General features: G+C 31.0%; 2 protein-coding genes across 6 annotated transcripts; both read right to left on the bottom strand.

Annotated features, from left to right (window-relative positions):
* Window positions 1–653: 653 nt before the first annotated feature.
* LOC133817665 (homeobox-leucine zipper protein ATHB-15-like) lies at window positions 654–5,688 on the bottom strand. 5 transcript variants are annotated; one of them, XR_009885631.1, is made up of 7 exons: window positions 5,369–5,688; window positions 5,184–5,258; window positions 4,979–5,076; window positions 4,700–4,892; window positions 4,077–4,100; window positions 3,895–3,963; window positions 654–1,784 (listed from the first exon to the last, which is right to left on the bottom strand). XR_009885631.1 is itself a non-coding variant. In XM_062250245.1 (6 exons), exons 1-6 carry the CDS (start codon window positions 5,390–5,392, stop codon window positions 3,961–3,963), a joined length of 411 nt encoding a protein of 136 aa, XP_062106229.1. In that variant the 5' UTR covers window positions 5,393–5,688; the 3' UTR covers window positions 654–3,960. The 5 variants fall into 5 exon arrangements, 3 of the variants coding, with proteins under 3 accessions (XP_062106229.1, XP_062106228.1, XP_062106230.1); XR_009885632.1 differs by lacking the exon at window positions 4,077–4,100; XM_062250245.1 differs by having other exon boundaries at window positions 654–3,963; window positions 4,077–4,094.
* Window positions 5,689–21,937: 16,249 nt separating this feature from the next.
* On the bottom strand, window positions 21,938–22,901 carry LOC133815968 (uncharacterized). Its single transcript, XM_062248713.1, has 4 exons — window positions 22,871–22,901; window positions 22,651–22,722; window positions 22,280–22,545; window positions 21,938–22,200 (listed from the first exon to the last, which is right to left on the bottom strand). The coding sequence occupies exons 1-4, from the start codon at window positions 22,880–22,882 to the stop codon at window positions 22,197–22,199; spliced, it is 354 nt and encodes a 117-aa protein (XP_062104697.1). The 5' UTR covers window positions 22,883–22,901; the 3' UTR covers window positions 21,938–22,196.
* Window positions 22,902–23,321: the final 420 nt, after the last annotated feature.

Here is a 23,321-nt window from a genome sequence, read left to right on the forward strand (position 1 = left end):
TTTTGATGCCTAGGACTTGTAGAATGAGTTTTTGGGTTCATTTGTAAGTTTGGTTGAGGTTTGGAATCAGGTTTTGAAGTTTCACTACTACAAAAGCGGGCTTTCCTAACAGTTTTTAACTGTTGCTATTGAGCAATGACGACAGTTGACTAACTGTCGTATTTGCCTATGCCGGCGTAGGGGTAGCTATGCCGACAGTTAAATACTGTCGTCGTTGCTGGCAACGCCGACAATTAATAGGTGTCGCCGTTGCTGGCAACACCGACAGTTAATAGGTGTCGACGTTGCTGGCTACGCCGACAATTAATAGGTGTCGTCGTTGCTGGCAACGCCGACAGTTAATAGGTGTCACCGTTGCTAGCAACACCGCCAGTTATTAGATATCGTCGTTGCTAAAAACACCGACAATTATTAAGTGTCACAGTAACATTAAATTTATATATATAAATAGTAATTTTTTGATGTATGTTTTTTAAAACTTTTAATTATATTTTTAACAATTGAAATTTGATATAAATTTAAATAAAAAATTACTCACATAATTAATTATTATTACCATAACTTGTAAAAAAATTATATTTATCATAATAAAAATTCATATACATATAATATTTATTTATACAATTGAAATGTAAATAATACATTCCCCATGAGACTAAATAATTCTCAATAAAAAATCATATTATAAATCCATAAACTTCAAAATATATATTACAACAAATTTCAACAAGACAACATAATTCTCTTCTTCAAATCACTGCAAACTCAATCATGTTTATTTTGCCAATATTTTTCCTAATAAATCTAGGCATCCACCTTAAAAGTCAGTCCTATGATATTCCTTGCACTAATGAATGAAAGACTTCAAATTATAATTAAATAGTATGTCTTACCGTAATATATTAACAAATGAATGAGAAAACCAACAACATAAATATGTAAAATTAGTTGACTAATCCCTCTTAGAGATTATTAGACAAAAACTGACCTTGTAAGAATGCCGACAAGGTTTGAGACGGTTGGGAGACCAATGATGTTGTGAATTACAATATAACAAAATTCCCAATATAATAATAGAATATCCTCAATTTAATCATCATAAGAATTTCAGAAAGAAATAAGGATGACTTATTATGGGCATTTATGATACTTTATATGCCTTTAAAAATATAAGAGCACAATAAATCTTATAATCACCAACATAATAAGCATACTCATTATTTTAACATCATTGGAAGAAAAAAAATGAATACATAAACGTGATCACAATAACCAAAAGTGATGCTCAATGTTATAAATCACCTCACCAAAGACATTAGACAAGGGACAAGAAGAAAACTAACATATATAAAACAAGAAGTACAGAAGGTTATGCTATATGTGTATGCCAACACGCAATAAGTACATTTATACAAGTATATGTTATAATCAAACCAATCAAACAAACACATTTCAATTATAGGATGATCATAAACAAGTCTACATAAAATCGAACAACATTTTCCCCATACTAGCAACCAACCATCTGCCAATATCAATTCAAACAACACACAAGTTTTCTTTCTTATCTCCGCAGCACACAAATTTCTCAAATCCTACTTTACTAAGATACACAAGTTCTCAACCTTCCGTTATCACCACAACACATAGTAACAATCCCAGAACATACTTCACTATTGATAAATATTTAAGATATTCAAACTCCTCTAACATTTGCATAGTATTAAAATAAAAGTTAGAGGCATACCTCTTGCAAACTGTTGCAAAAAAAGTTTCTTTGAAGTCTGTCTCAGCACATACACACATTTACAATGTTATAATATATAATGAAAGTGAGTTAAATCTAAATTAAATAATAATGCAAAGAGGAGAAAAATAAATATAACTAAGGTACGAACGGTAATATTAAAAGTGTATATACATTTTGTATACCAGTACTAAAATATTAAAAATTATGAGAAAAAATGCTAGGTAAATGGATACATGTTATATACATTGAAATGAATATTAAATCAAATGAGAGAGGAAGAAAGTTCCAAATTTGACTGGTAAGAGAAGCTTGAGATCAAGTGTTTTGCACCTCAAATCAAGCAAGCGACACTATGCTTTTAAAGAGATATGGTTAACAAAAGACCTGAGCGAATTGAACGGTTAGTGCTCACCAAACCATCAAACCTCATTTCCATTTCATCTGAATGCTAAATTAATGCTAAGAAATCTAACTTTCAAAACTAAATCAAACAACTTATTGCAAATAAATCATCACATACAAATAAATAAGAAACCTAAATAAAAAAGAAAGATATCAAAACTTTTGGTCAAACAAAATTTAGAAAAAGCTAGGAAAACTAGGGCTGTGCAAAAAATTTTAAAACCCACCCAACCCGAATAAACCGCCCAAACCAACCCGAAAAAACCGCCAAAAAACACAACCTGAATAAACCGACCAAAATTTAAACCGCCCAATTGTTACATTGGGCGGGTTGAAAATAATTATCAACCCGCCCAATATAACCCAACCCGCCCAATTAAGAATTTATTATTTTTAATATATTCAAATAAATATATAAATTAATTAAGTTTTGTTTTAATTTTTTTACTATAAATTTAAAATATTGTTTTAAGCTTAAAAATATAAACTTCACACTATTAGTACTGGTATTTAAAAGAAAAAAATTACAAAAATGTTAAAAAAAAATACCACATTTGTTTGGGCGGGTTAACGCGACCAACTCGCCCAAATTATTGGACGGGTTAAAAAAAAAATTTGTCTTAATTGGGCAAGTTACGGGTCACTTTTTCTAACCCGATTATGACATTGGACGGGTAAAAATGTCTTGTAACCCGACCAACCCGCCCAATGCTCAGCCCTAAGGAAAACAACAAGAAGAAAACCCTATCCTTACACCAAAGAGATAAATAATGATCTCGGTAGTGAAAAATAGAGACAAACCAAAACAATCTTTTCCTACAATCTCTCACTCCCAAACAACCATAAGCCACTCAAAAAAAAACTTCCTTACTAGCAAGACCAAACACTATGGATTAAAAAAATAATAAGTTTTTCCCAACCCAAACTCAGATTAAAAAATAAAAGAAGTTACCATATGAAACATCAAAATCAATCACTAAAAGCAACAAGTAAGAGATACACAGAAACATCAACAACACCACTTAATTACCTTGGATTCATAAACCCACTATAAGAAACCTCTTATAAAAACTGAATATTGAAAGAGACAATTTATCAAACACTTAGCAAGCAATATTCAAACAAGAAACTGAAATATAATTGGAGATTCGAAGTACTATTTTTTATGATTTAAACAGCATTATAAACCAATTATACTGTGTAAACTACCCATATATATAAACAGTATATTCAACACCGAAAAAAAAACATATTGCTAGAACATTAAGGATCAAATAATCAATTGGAGTCTGATTTATTGGTTTATTGATTTAGATTTTGGTACGCACATGAATTGTGTATTGGTTTGATCTGTGGTCTGGCATGCCAAAGCCACACTTATGTTGATAACATTACACAAATGGCACAAATTGCAGCTCTCTATTGATCCAATTAACTTTGGTTTCAATGAATTGTCAAATTAAACATGATGAGATATCAATATGGCGACCATATTGTGCCAAAGAGGCTATGATAGATTTTGTGGGTAATAAACTTGATAATCACAGTGTAGAGGATCTAAAATTCGAGGGTTGTCTTATTTATGTTAATAAAATAGACTTACAAATCTCTACATACAAGTATTGTTAGAGCATCTAACTTACAAAACTACAAATTCAGAGAACAAAGATACATGGCTAAATGAGAGGATACTAATCAATGAAAATATATTAAAGCAAAGACAATGTCATAAATAAACTCACCTCCCGGAAAACTTTCTACGCTTGGGGCTGGGATTGTATTTGTCTCTGTCCCTATCTCTATCTCTGTCACTGAATTTCAAAAAGAAAAAAAACAGAGAGATTAAAGCTTCACAATAAGTTACAAGTACCCAATGAAATTCTGATAACCAAAGATGTCATAACCAAAGATGTCATAAACTTACCCGGTTGAAGAGAAGTTTCTGTGCCTAGGATTAACACAGAACAGCAAAACATGAATATTACAAGAAATTTCAAAAGGAATAAAATGGTAACCAAAAATGAAATTTTCACCATGCAACTCGCTTAAAAGTGAGGCTTGTATATTCTTACACATAGTTATTACAACTTGGCTGTCTTTTTCCTATAGCTTTAAGTTGTGCACAGCATGTATAATACTGAATATCCATTATAGGAGGTGGGGGTGACAGTGAGGGATTAAACCCACAAGACCTCTAAGACTTCCTCTATAAGAGGAGAGGTTTGGTACCATATAAGCTATAAGACCTAAGACCACCTGAACATCCATTATAAACACTATAGTCTATGTAAATAATCATGTATAATAATTAATATATTGCATCGGTAGTTCAATCGTCAGCACAAATCATCTTATCACGTCTAAATAGTCTATTTATTATCAACTCATTTAAAGTTTCGATATATACAAAGTCTTGAAAAAAATAAAACAAATAATAATAACTGCTGAATCTGATCTCACCCATTACAGTCCCTATGGGACGCATATCAGAGATGTTTTCCTCAATTATAGCAATAAATCAAAAAATAATTTGTGAAGAAGCCTGACCTGTAACAGCATAGAGGCTTTAGCACATAAAACTGCATTGCTGACAGCTGGAAATTCATTTGCGAAAGAATGATTTAAGCCCGTTAGTTTGTCAGGAGAAGAATTTACAAGGATAGTAACATCATCCATGCCATCGTTTCCCATCATTGACCACCCCTCATCAGTAAAGCCATTAAGTGCCTCATTAAAACCCCTGCCAAGTAAGATCCATTAGATTTTAATGGAAGAGAACAATAACTATATGGTGTGACAAACAACTCAAAAAGGAATAAGCTAAACCTGCTTAGCCTTTGGCTCAGTACTCTTAGAGCAGCAGGACGTCTACCCCAGCCAGTGACAATAGACTGAGAAACCTCATGGGCTATCTGCCTTAATGCCTGAAAAAAGAATACAGTAACATAACAGAATCAGAAATCATACCTCGTACTTAGACATATCTTAAACAGAGTAATAACAATCATTAAGAATCCAGAGAGATTCTCACCGCCATTGTTGTCCTTTGAGCAAGAACAGTAGATGACTCGTATAGTGGACGCAATACTTCTGGCACATTCCAAGGCTAATTATGATTAAGAAAAAACAATATTTAGTTATCGGTATTCCCAATCCCACATTTGCGTCAGACAAAAATTACATTAAAGAAAATTGTTTATCCTCCGCAGTCACAACCTTAGGCTCCTCTTTCTTTATCATCTTCCTCAACTTCTTATTAACCCATCAATTTCAAGCTCAGAGATGAGACATCTGGGCTCGGCGTTGGGTTTAGGTTCAGAGAAGAGGCGAGCTCAGCGTTAGGGATAGAAGAGGCGGGTTCGACTTCACTTCGGCGGGTTCGACGTTAGCGAGAGAAGAGGTTTGGGTTTAGAGAAGAGGCGGGCTCGGTGTTAGGGAGAGAAGAGGCGTTGGGTTCGCGTGGGCTCGGCGGATTGCAGAGAGCAAACAGTGGGTTTGTGCGATGTAGAGAGAAAATTGAGACTATGAGACATATATGTTGATTTTTTTTAATGGGGGCAATGCCGACAGCTTATAGCTGTCGCTACGCGCCGTTAAAAATATTCAGACTAATCTATAATTTCCCATAAAAAAATTATAATTAATAAATTTCTATATTAAAAATTTTTATAATATTTTTTCAATTAATAAAACAATTTTTTTTAACTAATAACAATTTTATAAATATGTTAAAGAATAATATAGTTAATTTTAAAAATATGTTATTGAATAATAAATTTAAATTTTGATATAAAAATTATTATAAATACAAAAGTTAATAATATAAAAAATTTAGAAAAAAAAATCTAGTTTTAAAAGTTTTTAATAAATACATAATTTGTATAAATATATATTTACATAATTTAGTTTATTTTTAAAATTATACTTTTCATTAATTTTTGTACAATATTTTTCCAATTAATAAAACAACTTTTTTTTTAACTAATACAAATTTTATAAATATGTTAAAGAATAATATAGTTAATTTTATAAATATGTTAAAGAATATTAAATTTAAATTTTGATATAAAAATTATTATAAATACAAAAGTTAATAATATGAAAAATTTAGAAAAAAAAAATTAGTTTTAAAAGGTTTTAATAAATACATAATTTTTATAAATATATATTTACATAATTTAGTTTATTTTTAAAATTATACTATTTATTAATTATAATTTTAGATTTTTTATTTGAATTTTGGCGACATTTTGTGATTGTCGACATTGGACTTTTATTATTTGTCGGCGTTGGGGTCAATAGCGACAATGTTTAACTGTCGGCATTGGTCTTGAATTAACTGTCGGCATTGGGGTCAATAATGACACATTTTAACTATCGGCATTGCTCTTGAATTAACTGTCAGCGTTGGGGTCAATAGCGACACATTTTAACAGTCGGCATTGGTCTCAAATTAACTGTCGGTGTTGGGGTCAATAGCGACAGTCAAAAGCAACGGTGACAGTTATTAGCTGTCGGCGTTGGTCTCTCTGCCTACAGTTTTCAACTGTCGGCGTAGAGTCCCGCTAAGCAATTACGACAATCAACAGAGTTGACTGTCATGGTTGGGTGTCGGGAAAGCCCAGTTTTGTAATAGTGTTTAGAAAGTGGAGAAGTCGAAGGAGAAAAACCAGGGCTGAATAACCCTGACTCTAGTGCTACAGCGCCCAAGGGAGGGCGCTACAACGCTGTCTAGGGCAAGTCAGCCCTGCTTGTAGCGCCTAGGCGCCAGGGGGCAGCGCTGTAGCGCTACCCTATTTTTCCAGAGTCTTATTTTGGGCACTTTTGAGGGTTTTTGGCTCGAGGTTTCGATTCCTAAGGCTTGGGATCGTTTGAGTATGATTCGAGGTCCCGGGAGAGAGATTTAGGTCAAGAACCTTTTATTGTTGATTTCATTAATTGGATTCCATATATGGTTATGACTAGGTAATCGCTATGGGATCAAAGAATAGATCGTTCTCAAGGGCCGTTCATTTGTTATTTCTCGCTCGAACCGGAGGTAAGAAAACTACACCCAGTATGTGACATGCATGGTTTTTGATATAGCATGTTGAGTGCTCTATTTGTATATCTGGAATGCATATCAAGTGATTGGCAATTTGCTTATCTGTTAATGGTACTGACTTATTAGTCAGAATCGGCAATGGTGTCAGTATTAATTGTGAAGTTGTGACTTATTAGTCAAGTTCGGTAGTAGTACTGAGCACTGGTCATATGGTATTGGCTTATGAGTCAAGAATTGTATTAGAGTGTTTAACGCAAGCCGAAAAAATTAGATCTGATCGAAATAAGCATTATCATCATAAACATGAAATGCTTGATCGACCTTAAGTTTGATGAAATCAAAAGCACTTGTCTAGTCTAATGGCTAGTTACTTAGAGCCAGGGTCAAAAATGCCCAGGTGACTGCATCGTCACATGGCTAAGGGTGCGGAGCCCAAGTTCATGACTCACTCATTAGTCACTTATCTGATTCAAGTTTGTGACTCCGTAGTTACTCATCTGATTAGTGTGTAAATTCCAAGTTTGTGACTCCATATTCATTCATCTGATTAGGGTGCAAAGCCCAAATTTGTGACTCCATAGTCACTCATCTGATTAGGGTGTGGAGCTCAAAGTGTGAATCACTCATCTGAATTGGGCTATAAGCCCTAGTATGATTACCAACATCATGAAGTGATATCACTCATATGATTAGGGTACGGACCCCAGTGCGTGTCTTAATTGTCACTTATTTGAGTCACTTATTTTAGATGGACACATTGGCCATCTACTTTCATTATGACTAGATAGTCATCAATAAAAAGGGCAGGGCCCATGAATTATCTGTACAAAGGGCAGGGCCCATAAGTCATTTATACAAAGGATAGGGCCCAAAACCATTATTTTGACTTAATTGCATGCATGAATAGGGCTATCGTTGCTAGGCATGCATATTATGACTTAGTAACATGTTATTACTGTTCATGAGCATATTGAGTTTTCTTGCTGAGCTTCAACTCACGGGATCTATATGGTGTAGGTAAAGGCAAAAGAAAGCTGGACCATCCTTGAGTTGGAGATCTTAGGTGAAGATGTGTACATATGCAGCTGCTCGACCACCACGGCCTAGGGTTTGAAGAGGAACTAGGGTTAAACCCTGTTTTGCCGCTTAGGTCGGCTGGTTGTAAATCTTTTGTTGTAATTAACCTTTAAATTATATTTTTGGGATCCCATTGTACATGGTAAACGTTTCAGTGAAACGTTGTATCTTAACCAAAAATTTTAATCCTAAACCATTAATCATACTTAGCTACACGATTATGGCCAAATGTTAGTGAGTTTAGCACTGTTTAAAATACACACCGCAACAGTCCCTAGGTAGTAGGGTGTTACAGTTTAATACATAGAAATTTAGAACACAGGAGTACCTATATACATAGATTAACTTTGAAATCTGAATTACTTTTGTAGATTTGATCATAAATGTTACCTTTCGATAAATGTTTAAAAATTTTATACTGTTGTTTTTCTGTTTCTGCTGCTATTTTTCTATTTTTGTTGCTGTTTTTTTTTTTATCAAAATAGGCCAGGGAAATTGGCATAAACATTTGCAATTTTTCTGGTTAATATTTTATGTGACAGTTCCCAACTGACACAAAAAATACTCGTTTTTAACATTTGGGGCAGTGCCCCACTGGTGCAAAGCAGGCAAGCATTTGCGTCAATGGGGCACTGTCACAAATTGGCGTTAGTGGAAGTGCCCAACTAACGCAAATGTCAGGCGTTTGCGTCAGTGGGGCGTTGTCACAAATGCCAGATTTTTGGTAGTTACCCACTGACGTAATCCGTGTCACATATAAATCTGTTGCAAAAACTCAATTGTGGCAGTTAGAAACTGACGCAAATGACCTTTTTTGTTGTAGTGAAAAAAGTTTGGGTAGTTTTGCCATAATGAAAAAAAAAGATTAAATAGTTTTGCCACAAATTTCCCTTCTTCATAGTTAACGGTGTTAAGTGAATAGCTACGGAATGTTTTTCTTTATAACTTGGATAATTTTTCCGCTAAAAAAATAAATTAGGCAATTAAGTGTAAAAAACCAAAAAGCATAAGGTAGTTTCGAAAATAATGAGCTAAAGTCACTATCATCCTTACTATATATATATATATATGAATTTTCTTAGGTAGGGGCGTCACTTTTTCTCTTACCGTAGGGGCGTTTTAATTTCCGGTACTTGGAGAAATTATAACCCAACTTTTTTTGTATGATGATGTGCATTATAGCTATAATAGGCATCCTGTCAATTTTTAGAAAATTGCGAATAATTTACGGTGCCGAAATCAGAGTTCAAACAGTAAATTGCACACGTGCCTGATTTTTTTATATGCGTGGAAAACCTACTATTTGAACTCTGATTTTGGCGCTATAAATTATTCAAAATTTCCTAAAAATTGGTGGGATGCCTACTATAACTATCAAAAACTCTATCATACAAAAAAAATTGAGTTATAATTTCTAAGTACCGAAAATAAAAAAAAATGCACATTCGGTAAAGGCAAAAATAATACCCTTGCATAAGAAGCATCCTCACTTTCTCTCTCCCTCTCTCTCTCTCTATATATATATAAATATATATATATATAATAGATTTATTTATATTTACAAAGACACAACTAAGAAGACCAAAACCAATGGAACTTGATATACATGTTCATCTTTAAAAAAACATATATACAACTTATGTTTGTTCTATGACATATCAACAAAAGTTCATATTGCATATATAATAGGCTTTCTCTATCCTTTTTTTGAACCTTAAAGAAAAAATATTTAAAAAATGTTTGAATGAGTCTAAAATATCACATTTAATACCTGTGCCGTATTTTATTGCGATTTAAAAAAATGCGGTGTAAAGTTTGAAACTTGGGGGAGGCGTGGACTTTTATCCACAATTCATTAGCAAGAACCGCAGATAAAAGTTTACCACTTTTCTCCACGGTTAAATAGCAAAAACTGCGGAGAAAAACCCTCCTCCTCTACAAAACAACCCGAGACCCTAACTTCTCCTCACTTCACACATTCAACGCATGAGAACACGAGAAAGGAGCAACTCCACCTTGCATATTAATGCTTTAAATCATGTAAATATACCTAATATTGAATTACTTTGAAGTTTTAGGGCAAAAATGAAGAAATATTGAGTGAGTTTAATTGAGTTTCAATGTATGTGTTATAAGGTTGTTTTCAAGCTTTTTTCTAACGTATTTGAAAGTTTATATAGGATTTGAAGACATTTTTATTATTCAAAACATGTATTGATCACTAAAACTTGATTTTTTTAATATATATTTTGATTTTTGGGTATTTTTTTTATATAATTCACCTAATTTATTGATTTTTTTAATGAAGTTAATATTAAGTACATCAAATCCTTAGAATGTATTGTATTTTACATAATGTTTTATATTATAATGTTGTATTTACATAATTTTTTATATTATAATATTACTTCTTACATAATTTTTTATATTATTTACATAATGAATTTCTTTTAAAGTTTGTTTTTGTTAATTATATTATTTTAGAATCAAATCAATTACCATATATTTACTAACCAATGTTTAAACTTTTATTATAGGAAATATCTGTTTGAATTTGAGATGTGTTGAAATTGTTGAAGATTAATTTTGAAGGTGAATTATTAATTAATTTTTTATTTTTATTTTTTATATTTACAAATTATTGTTAGTTGAGTTTGAATATATTAGATATTCATCTGTATTGAAGTAGGTTCTGAGATAAAATTGTGTTTTGCGGAGATAATAGAAGGTTGAGAATATGTGTGTCTTAGTGAAGTAGGTTTTGTGAATTCCATGTGTACTAGGTAGCTTATGGTTGAGAACATGCATGTTGTTTGTTGTATGTTTTGTTTTATTTGAATTTATAGGTAGTAATAACTTGGGATATGCTATAAACAAAAAAGAAACTCTACCCAATTTTTTTAAGATTAATATATTAATTGAACATGTTTTATAGTTTAATATATGTAATAATTATATTTGTTTATGTTGAAATTGTAAATACATATGAATTTTGGATATGTTATAGAAAGATAGGAGAATCTGCCCATTTCATTTTAGAATTTATTAATTGAACATATTTTTGTTCAATTACAACATTAATTTTCTTTTCATTATTGACTTTGGAATTAGGTAGATATCATTATGGACAAATCATGGATTCTTGAGAATAGAGAAACACAACGATTTCAAGACGAATTAAACCAATTTTTGGAATTTTGGCAAACAAATTGTAGTGATTCGTTTGTCCATGAATAGATTGTGGTAATGGATAAAAAGAAAATATTTCAATGATAAAGAATCATGTATTTTGTTGGAGATTTGATACAAGTTATCGTACATGGTATTGGCATGGGGAATCATTGAAAAATAATAATTCATATCCATTCGAGAGGCGAGGGGTTGATGATTTTGGTTATAGTGATTTTGATGATCATCCTATGGAATTGCTCGATGAAGCACAAGAAGATTTTGTTGATGACCCTTCAAAATTTGATAAATTGGTTAGAGATTATGATAAACCATTATTCAATGGTTTTCTAAAACAATGATTACCAACGATGGTAAAATTTTACAATATAAAAGCAGAAAATGGAGTTAGCGATAAATGTTTTAGTCAATTTTTAGCTGCTTCTAAGGAGATTTTTCCATCAAATAATTGCTTCCTTGAGTCTACATATGAAGTGAAGAAAACTTTAAATTGCATAGGGTTGAAGTATGAGAAGATCCATGCATGTCCGAACGATTGTGTGTTATATCGTAAATAGTATGCAAACATGGACACTTGCCCAGAATGTGATTTACCCCGCTACAAACCTAACAAGAGTAAACAGATTAGGAAACTTATTCCTCAAAAAGTGATGTGGTACTTGCTTTAGGTTCCGCGACTTAAGTGGTTATATCGAAGTGCAGAACACTCTGAAAACTTAATATGGCATGAGACTAGGCGAGTGAAAGATGGTAAACTCTGAAGTCCTGCAGATTCACAGGCTTGGAAAAAAGTTAATAACTTAAATCTCGAATTTAAAACTGAAGCAAGACATCTTCGTCTAGCTCTAGCTTCCAATGGTGCAAATCCACATAAATCTCTAAGTAGTAGGCATAGTTCGTGGTCTGTCTTCCTTGTTATGTACAATCTTCCTTTGTGGTTAGTGATGAGAAGAAAGTTTTTGATGCTCACGTTAATGATTTCAGGCCCAAAACATCTGGGGCGCGATATAGATGTTTATTTGGCAACATTAATTGATGATTTGAAGATTTGTATGAAGATGGTGTTGATGCATGACAGTTTTAAGAAAGAAGTCTTTAACTTAAAATTTGTTTTGTTGTGGACTTTTAATGATTTCCCACCTTATGGTAATCTATTAGGGTTAAGCACAAAAGGTTACCAGGGATTTCCAATATGTTGCACTAACACGAGGGCTCTTTGTCTGTCGAATGGGCACAAAATGTGATATATGGGTCATAGACGATACTTGCCCCTAAATAATCGATATAGGGAAAAAAACATTTGATGATGATAAAGAACAAGGTGTTGCTCATTTGCCAATTTCGGGGCAACAAATTCTTAGAGAAGTAGAGAAAATTGATTTCAAGTATGGAAAAATGAAGAAAAATAAGAAAGTAAATGGATGTTTCCAAAGGAAATCAATTTTTTCTCATCTCCCTTACTTTACTTGTTCGACATTGTTTGGATGTCATGCATATAGAAAAAAATGTGTGCGAAAGTATTATAGGTACACTACTTAATATTCCCGGAAACATTAAGAATGGTTTAACTAGTCGTTTAGATCTTGTTGAAATGAGTATATGAATTGATTTTACACCTGAAGAGAAAGGTAAACGCACATATTTACCTCCTTCTTGTTTCACGTTTTCCAGAGAAGAGAAAAAAAGTTGTATGTAAATTATTTGCAGAGATGAAAGTGTTCACATGGAGTTATTATAGTCGATGATTCCAAACAAGGTTAAAAATAAACATAAATGGGTTATAGATGAGCATAATAAAACGTTTTTCCAGTGGCTGAGGAATACAATTTTGACAAAGTTAGGAGAACAAAATCATGGGGTGTCGACTGATTTGAAGTGGATATCTCTTGGAGCAAGCATTGATGAAATAAAACACCAAGCTTACATTGTCGGGGGGAAACGATTTCATACTAATTCAAGAGATGATGCTCGACTGGTTGAAAATAGTGGAGTAAGTATAGTTGCAGAAGCTATACATTTTGCTAATGAAAAAGATAATAACCCAATTTCAAGCACAATGACATACTACGGGATTGTTGAAGAAATATGGGAGCTAGATTATTCATTATTTCGTATTCCTCTTCTTAAATGTTATTGGGTAGACAACAATACTAGAGTTAAACCTGACAAACTTGGATTCACTCTGGTTGATTTAAGTAAGAAGGGAAGAAAGAATGATCCTTTTATCATGACTTCCCAAGCAAAACAAGTGTTTTATATAACTAATCCAGTTAATGATAAATGTTTAATATTTTTAATATTACTGCAATTCTTTGAAGTTCCAGATCAATGAGAATCTTCATTTCCCTTGTGATGCTTATTTTCACCATCCTTTTCAAATCCATCATTATTGTGCCGCTTAGCATTGCTTTTGTTGGTGTAGAGTGCTTCCTCTTCACTTTTCAACAAGAATCCTCCCATTTGCTTGGGCATAGCTTCTTGATCAGCAAGCAAATTTTCAAACTCAACAAGTGATGGTTGTGTCGGCCATCCCTGTATAGTGGCAACAAATCCTTGGTATTCGGGTTTTAAACCATGGATAATTAATCTCATTATCTTGGCATGCCCGATAGACACAGTTGGATCTAAAATAGAAATTTCACGGCATATCGATTTCACCTTGTGAATATATTAGGCAATAGTCATGCCACGTTGCACCATCGATATCAACTTGCTTTTTAGAATTTGTAGACGAGTATACATAGATGAAGCTTCATACCGCCCAAACTTCAACGTGTTATACATGTAAAGAATCATTTCATTTATATTCAAACGTCCTAGAATCCAATGACTCTCCTTCCTCATATTGATTGGAAATAAAACATGGTCACATTCAATCTATGGTTTACCACACATAAACTTTTTACCCTTTATAAACTGAACCATGGAATGCCTAAGGTTAAGAACTGATGCATCTCGATTTTTTTGCAAAAATAAATGCTATCACTAAAAAAGCAATCTGTTATAGTGAAGTTCACCTTAGGAGAAGCTGACTACTTCCCATTCTTCCTTAAGTAATAGAGTATGACATTAATATGCTGAAAACAACATGAAAGAATAACAAAATAAATTCTCATAAACCACATCATGACAACATAAGCGCAACACCATACAAACATTAAAAAAAACACAAAAATTATATATAAGAACAAAAAAAAACTCATCTAGTCTGTTAGACATTCTCCACAATGAGAAAGTGTGTGGAACGACATCTTATCATTCACTATATCAACTCCAAAGTCAAATGCAGGCTTAAATGTATCCTTACCCTTCAAATAAATATTATTTTTCCTTAAATAAAGAAAAAACATATTAAAAATAAAAAGAACAACATCAAATAAAAAAATACAAATAATACTAATAACATACTTCGCTATTTTATTTCGACCATCAAGAAACCAAATATCAAATTCATTTTCATGCTCCTCATTAGGGACCTCTCCAATGCTGTCATCCAGCGGAAACAACCCTTCTACATAAGTCACCGTCTTAAATGTTTCACCTTCTTCACTAGAACCAAAACCAGAAGATAAAAAATCTTGTTGGAATGGAGTTTTTAAAGCTACTCCAGGCTTCATAATTCTCTTCTCTATAATATTAATATCCTTAACCTGAACAACACTACCAGAAATAACAATATTAGACTCTTGCACTGGTACAACACCAAGTCCCTCCTGACCTAATTGATCACCAATGACCATGCTTTCAACAACTGCAGAGGAACTGGAAGGAATTTGTAAAATAAGACTGGATTGAAAAATGTGTGCAATAATAGCAAACATATATAACAACATGTCAACAATAAAACACCAACAAATAAACAACAACCCAAACCTTCATTTTTTAAACAACCTCTAGTCCAGACAATACAGTTTCTTCAATCTGAAGCCGACTTAACCCATTGAAAAACACATCAAAATCTTTTTCACTGGCATCCTTAAAAAAAGTGAACAATGGAATAAAAAAAATATTTTTTAAATAAAAATAAACAAACTACCAACCCGAAACAATATTTTTTTTTCATCAATGAAATTCTTAGACACAACAACATCGTTTTCAGCTATGTCCTTCTTAGACAAAACAACTGCATCATCTCCAAAATCCATAGATTCATTAGAAGCATTAAGTTCACGCTACTTCATAGGTTTCACAACATCATATACAGTTGTTACAACATCAGCCACCTGTAAAAACAACAACAAAAAAATACATTTATTGAAATTGGTCATTTTAGTAATGAAATTGCAACACTACAACAACAATAATGAATAAATAAAAATAAAATTGTACATACTTAAAATATATAATAACAATAACAATGAATATATAATTTTATGCTACAAAAAAAAAGTTAACAATAACAATGACAAAAACAGAAAATATCCATTGAAAATATAAAATAATTACAACCATACAATGATTAAAAATGGATATGCATCAAACAACATAAATACATTAAATCAAGAACAAGACAATAACTAAACCTATTTTTAGTCCAAAAAAAAAACAAAAAACAATGTTCAATAACAAAAATAAAATCTACATTTAACAAAATAACAAAAAAACTAAAGTTCCAAACATAATAACAAAAACAATAAGTAAATTTTCATTTTGATGCCATGAGGGGACTGAAGTCGGCTATGAAGATACCTTCTGTTCCGTGTCACTCTTAGTGTCTTCACTGACAGCCTCATCATCATCTATCTTCTTCACTAATCTCATTTTGCTTTCATTTAATATCTACACCAGAATTTCCTTCTTCCCCCTTGTCCTCACCTTCATCTTTCTCAGCATCCTCGTTAATCTCTTCTTCATTTTCATTACTCTTCTCATGATCGTTGTCACTCCCTTTATCATCATCATCATCAGAATCATTCTCTTCACCCTACATTTAAAAACCAAAACATTAAACAACCAAACATATATGCATAAACTAGGGTTGTAACATAACCAGAACAATAACATAACAACATATAAACAACCCTACCTTATCAAATGCATACACAAAAATAGTGTCAAACTTCTCCTGCATAGCAAACAAGAGAGCAGTAACAACAATAAATTGAGACTTCACATACTCCTTCAAATCCAATAACTCTACAGTCATTCCTTCATGCTTAGACACCAGCAAATCCATCTTAGCATTTAAAGAATCAAATTGGGTGGACCTACAGGGAGGGTTGTTGGGATTTCACCACCAACAGGACCCACATTAGACACATAATCAACTTTTACTTCCCCAACTTCATCAACATATGCGTTGAAAGAAAATCCACCCAACTTGTAGACAACAACCTCATTATCATTTTTCTTTATATTTCTCAACATCAACTACAAAAAAAAAAAAAAAAAAAAAAACCAAAAAACATGAAAACATTAAAATGTAACACTATACATTCTTAGCTGGAATATCAAAAACAGTAACCTTCAACATTCTCAGATCAGGAGTACTAGAACAACTCCACCCAACAATCCTCATAATAGTTTAAGAAACCAATTTGCAGTACTTCCCAACCATATAGCGGCAACACTCATAAAACCAGACTTGAAACACATGTGGACAACCAACCAATGTATAATAAGGTTTAATTTTCTTCTCTTCATTTGAATTTTGTATAACATTGTACAGACTATCTGATTTACCCTTCAAAGACATAATGGTTTCATCAAAAGATTTCTTACCCCATGCATACTCACTATAACGACCACTATCAACAACATCTAAATCTTCACACATAACTTGTTTTTCCTTCCTAGAACTAAGTAAAAACCACTGCACAAAATACAGAACAACCAACTTTACAGCAATTTCATCATCATCACCCCACCTCTTAGCCCTAAAACATTCACAAATAGATTGTTTAGAAATCTTATCACAACCTGGCCAATATTTATCCCAAAAGCTATTTGACTCTTGTTTGAAATTCAAATTATTGCACTCTCCTTCACATTCTAAACCAGAAATCAAAGCAAACTCTTCAATACTAAACCTCTCTAATACCACTAACCATAACCCATATCTCATACTTATTTGGCTCCTTAATTTCTCTCAATAACAATCCATGCAATAATTGAGGTCGAGGATTAAATGCAAGAAGATTCAAGAAACTACCAAAATAAGTTTCAGAAAACATTTCTTTTCAGACAAATAGTTATTAAGGTCCTTAATAACCTGATAAGTACAACAAGATACAACTTTGGCAGTAAATTATTGCTTCGGATTGATTAAGCAATGTCAATCCTACGAAAAAATATATAAAAATAAAATTAACAAAAATGGTAATGAAAAAACCATAAAACAACAAAACAAACATAACATAAACAACAATGGGCATCAAAACAAAACCCAAAAAACAATAAGAAAATAACACCTAAACAACCACACAACAACAAAAACACACAGCAAACTTAGAAACAACAGAAATAAAAAAAAATAAAAAAAATAAGCTCCGAAAAAGTCTTCAACAAAACAATAATAAAAAACACTAGCAAACAACATGATGATAATATAAAATTTAAAATGGGAAAATTACTAAAACTATAAATCAACCCAATAACTTATAATGCAATTTCAAACAAACATTAAAACAAACACATTAGCTTCATTCAACTATAAATCACGATCCAACACACATTAAAATTAAAAAAAAAAAACGTAAATAGAACAACACTAATAACACAACCAAAGAACATGATGATATAAGAAACTTTAAAATGGGTAAATTACTAAAACTTACAATACATATTCAAACAAACATTACAACAAACATATTTGGTACATTCAACAGTCAAAATGATAAAAAAAACATGCAAAACCCTAGAAACCAACATCAAAATTATACAATACAAACAACATGCGAACCTTAACAACAAATTCCTTTGGATCATCCCCCACAACTTTGATTGATTTCACCTTTTTCGCCTTCCTCCTTTCAACAACATCAGAAACCAACTTCTATTTCTATGATTGGGATTTCGATGACTCGGCTTTGGGCGAGTTATGAGAGCTTGGTTTCTCTTCAATCCGCTTCACAGAAGCTTTCTTCCCCATCAGCAAAGTTTGTTTAGAAATATTTGGAGACTTTGAATTTTTTTTTAACAGAAGGAGATGGAGCAGAAGATGCTGATCATAAGATTGCCATAGCTGATAGATAATGCTATATATAACAACAAAGAATGTGAGCTTAAATGCTTCAATAACTATTAAGCACACAATGTTTAGGGGAAAAAATTAAGAGACAAGTGTGATCATGGAGTAGAAAAAAAAAGCAATGGAGAGAAGACTCAGAAGAGTATATAATGTGAAGAGTGGAAAGAGTGGGAAGTTGTAAGAAAAAAATTCAAAAAAATAAATAAATAAACTTAATCAATACAAAATGCACAAAAGAGGCAAATGAAGTATTTTTGTAATTAAAAAAAACACATAAGGTAAACATAAAAAATGTGAATAGTACAAAAGCTATTATTGTCGTGTTGCACTAAAAAAATTTATATTGTGATAGTTTTGGCACTTTATGTAAAATTTCATTTAATAAATCATCTTAGTTATTAATATACTACTAGGCAAGCACATTTATAATAAAAAAGATATTATAAAGTTGGGAATTTTAATGGATATTTTTTTTCATTTTTTAACTATTAGTAACCATCAATAAAAAAAAATACAAATAGATGGGTGCCTATATAAAAGAGAATATATATTATATATAAATATGTTTCATAGTAATAAAAATTAATTATATGTATAAAAGAGAATATATTTGATTCAACCGTGTAAAATAATAGCAGACGAAAAAAATAAAAACATGTATTATAATAACCTAATAAAATATTATATATATATAGAAGATTTCTCAATGGTTACTACCCATAAATGGGTACTAACAATTATGATGATGTGGCAACATAGTAACTTGGTATTGCAAGTTACCAATAAATAAATATTTTTTTTCTACATTAATTTCAAAATTAGTTAATTTTTTTGCCATAATTAATATTATTTCTAACTAATGAGAGACACTAGCTGTATTTAGAAATTGACATGCATTTGAAAAATAAAAAGTTTACAATATTATATTTTCATAATAAATACATGTTTTTCATCAGGTAACACTTCCAAAAATTTGAAAAAATCAAAATTTACTTTTAGAATTATTAATTAACTACTACAACTATGGACCATTGATCTTAATCCAATAGTTAATATTAAAGTAACCATGCATAGGTAGTAACCATTAAGAGTTCACCCATATATATATATATTTATTGAGGGTGTAAAGTTACACAGGTTTTTTTTTTTTCTCTATTATCTTCCGTCCAAAGATGGAGAGATTAAAAATGCTGGCCAGGAAGGAAATACAATAACTCCACCCATTTCTTTAGTTCCTTCTTTCTATCTAGCCAAACAAAAGAAAGCTCCCCTCCCTCCACTTCTTTCTCTCCAAGCCTCTCCATCCTCCCATATTTCCACCCTGATAAACATGTTGTAAATTATAATTTTTTTTTGTACTCTGTATTTGAGTAAGCACGACCCAATTAATGCTATATGTGGTTTCTCCTATTGGTATGCTAATTAATGACGGTAGGAATCTATTTGTTGAATTTAAGTAATGTTTTATTATGTTTCATTTAGCGATCTGCTAACAAAGTAACTCATTTCTTTGCTAGAGCTTCTTGTTTTTCCCTGATCGTGTTATTAAGGAGACTAATGTTTTTCCTGAACTTGTAGCTCTTTTATTGGGTGATATTACAATGAAGTTTTTTTTTCTTCGATTAGCTAACAAAACGTAATTTGTAATAGTGTTCGAGACTACACAAATACATGCATAACACGTGTTATGCATGATAAATAAGATTTAGTCCTCGTATTTTGTGTTTATTAGCAAATTACCTCTCAGCCTTCTTATTTTAAATATATTATAAACTTTTAATGTTATAACATTATAAAATAAAGAAAATAATTAAGAACAAAAGAAATCTTAGAATAAGTGATATGGGCTTTCTCTCTCCAATATTATTTTCAATTCTTATACAAACACATTTCTTAAACATGTATTACAAAATTATTTTAAAAAAACTACAATAAATTGTTAGAATAATTATTTATATGGTATATAAAATCAATTTGTTACGACTAATTGATTTAATATATCAAAGTCAATATTTTATTTATTGAAAAAATATTCTAATTAATGGTGAACATTATTTGTTACCCAATTTTGTATATCCCAACTGATTGAGAGAATATCTCAATCTGTGGCAGAGACCCTGATGTAATGTGTCACTTTATAAATATAGAGTACCCACTACTACAAAATTTTTTTTTTAGAACTAGCAAGTTTTTAGGACTCGGGCATGAGTCATCTATTTGAGAGCCTTAAAAACTGAGGTTGAGTGCCTTTAATTAGTTTTTAGGACTCGCAAGTCCTAAAAATCTGATTGAGTGCCTTTAAGTAATTTTTTAGGACTCGTTTTGCATGCCCTTAAAAGTAATTTTTTTTAAAAAAAATGCAGCTACAATTTTCATTTTGATTTAAAAAAAATATATCCCTTTGAATATCCAAAATGTAGTATATATGTTAGATTTCTAAAATTTCAAAACAAAATATAACAAAATAATTTTTTATTAATTACTCGAAAATATAATTTCAATATTTAGTCTACTCGGCTTATAAAATCATATTACATGATAATTTATACTACAATCAAATTCTATCATCACCAAATATTAAACAAGAAATGTATACAATGTTAGTGAAATATATTTTTTATCGTAAAAACATCAACGGCCAATGTTGTCTATTATTACGCCAAAGAACTGCATCTCAATATAGATCTGCACATTATAATACATTAAGATAAAAAATATTCATATTGTTCATATAATTTAACAATAATTAATAATAAAATAATCCATAAGCTTGGTTTTGGTCATGTTCTGCTGGAATTATCACTACAAGAAAAAACAGTATTCATAACACTTAAAAACTGCTAACCGGGACTATTGATAGCACTTCTGAAAATGTTAACATAGCCCTTGTTATTAAAAGTCCAGTCTTTTCTATAACAGTTTTTGAATGTTATTTTTGGTGTTATCTTAAACTATTCAATAACACATTTTTAGGTGCTATAATATTCAAATAATAACATTTAGATAGAGTTTTTGGTTATAAATTTGAAGTTTAATCTTGTACTTTTTTCATAACATTTTTCAACTGTTACATTTGATTATTTTGATAACATTTTTAGTTTGTTATATTATATAAACCATAACGATTTTTTACGCTTATAATATGTTTTTAAATCATAACATATAGTAATAAAATTTTAAATTTTATTTTGATAAGTATACTTATATGGTTCTTTTTTTAATTAAAAGATTTTCATTATTGTATTTTGATAAAAAAAAATCAAAATTAATCATAAAATGTAATTCTCAATAGATTGATAAACCATAAGTATTACATTAAACAATAACTAATTCAAACCATGAATGTGTCTACATCATGAGATCTTAGTTCTAACTTAATTTTGAAAGCATAACATAATAAAGTTTTATAATCTTGAACAATTTTTACTTCAAAAATGAAAAATAGAAACATTACAAGATACACAAAAGTAAACCATGCGTGAAACTTGCTCCATCCTTCAATTCATCATCCTTTGTGAACTTGTCTTTGTTGTGAGTCCATTTGTTTAGCTACAACAAAATTTAAATAAGTAATGCTTCAACTTAAAGTTATAGTAAACTAAAAGAGTACATAAAAAAAGTTAATTACCTAATTATAACTTTATCAGCTGGCCATGCAATTATACTACCTACAACATCTTCTATAGTAGACATAATTGTTGAAGGCCTCCACAGAAATGCATCATTCTTTCTCACAAGATCTATCCCCACTTTCATAGCACTAGGCCCAAGAGGAACATGGTGAACCTCATCCTTTGGGTCACTTGAGATAAAATAACCTTCTGCAATAATTTCTCCAGATCCAATCCAATCTAATATTTTGCATTTTGAGCCAAATGTGTGGTTCTTGACACTCTAACAATATATCAATATAACAAATTCAGCAGCAGTAAATGATTTTATATTGAATAGTATATGTTTTAGATTTTATCATTTTCATATAATTAGTATCATAATTACCTGAGTGGAATGAACATGAGAATTTGATTGAACATTGACATTTGATTGCTCCTCACTCTGAGTAGATGTATTCTATTTACAAGTAAGATAGAAAGACATGAATTCAACATCAAAATTAAAAAAAAATACGAAAGTAAAGACTAACTAAAAAATTAAACATGAATCTTAGTTATTGCAATTCAGCCACATGAAAATATAGTTTCAGCATCAAAATACTTACTTGATTTTTCATTAAAGAAACAATGAGTTGCTCCATGTGTTGTATTTTGTCTTTCAAATATAGTACCATAAGTGGGCCAGTAAACAATTAAAAATGATAAATAGTGTTATAACATATATCACTTTCTGAATTATATGATTTTTTTTCTAACAAGTACTAATACGTATACAATAGTACAATAACACCTACTTTGTTACTCTGTTTTTAACCTTTAAAACAATTTTTTTTTTGTCAACCAATAAATCGTTAAACAAATTTAGAACGAGTAGAATTTGCCTATTTTTATGCTAATTATTACGAGTCAAATTACACTTATTACTCTTTAGAAATATTTTGTTAAGAAAAGTAGTTTATGTGTTTTATGATCAACTATTAAAGCTAATGTGGCAATATAAATAGTGTTGAAAAAAATATAAAAAATAGTGAGAAAAAAATAATGAAATCTTCTACG

This window comes from Humulus lupulus, chromosome 2, assembly GCF_963169125.1.
Source record: "Humulus lupulus chromosome 2, drHumLupu1.1, whole genome shotgun sequence".
NCBI lineage: Eukaryota > Viridiplantae > Streptophyta > Magnoliopsida > Rosales > Cannabaceae > Humulus > Humulus lupulus.

Excerpts from the sequence above, each read along its gene's own strand:
- LOC133817665 (XM_062250244.1), bottom strand. The coding sequence starts at position 5,392 with ATGATAAAGAAAGAGGAGCCTAAG. Across the intron at positions 5,259-5,368 it reads TAAAGAAAGAGGAGCCTAAG|CCTTGGAATGTGCCAGAAGT; the intron begins GTTGTGACTGCG and ends AATCATAATTAG. Across the intron at positions 4,101-4,699 it reads AAGCCTCTATGCTGTTACAG|GCACAGAAACTTCTCTTCAA; the intron begins GTCAGGCTTCTT and ends TGTTAATCCTAG.
- LOC133815968 (XM_062248713.1), bottom strand. Across the intron at positions 22,546-22,650 it reads CTCATGTTCATTCCACTCAG|AGTGTCAAGAACCACACATT; the intron begins GTAATTATGATA and ends ATATATTGTTAG.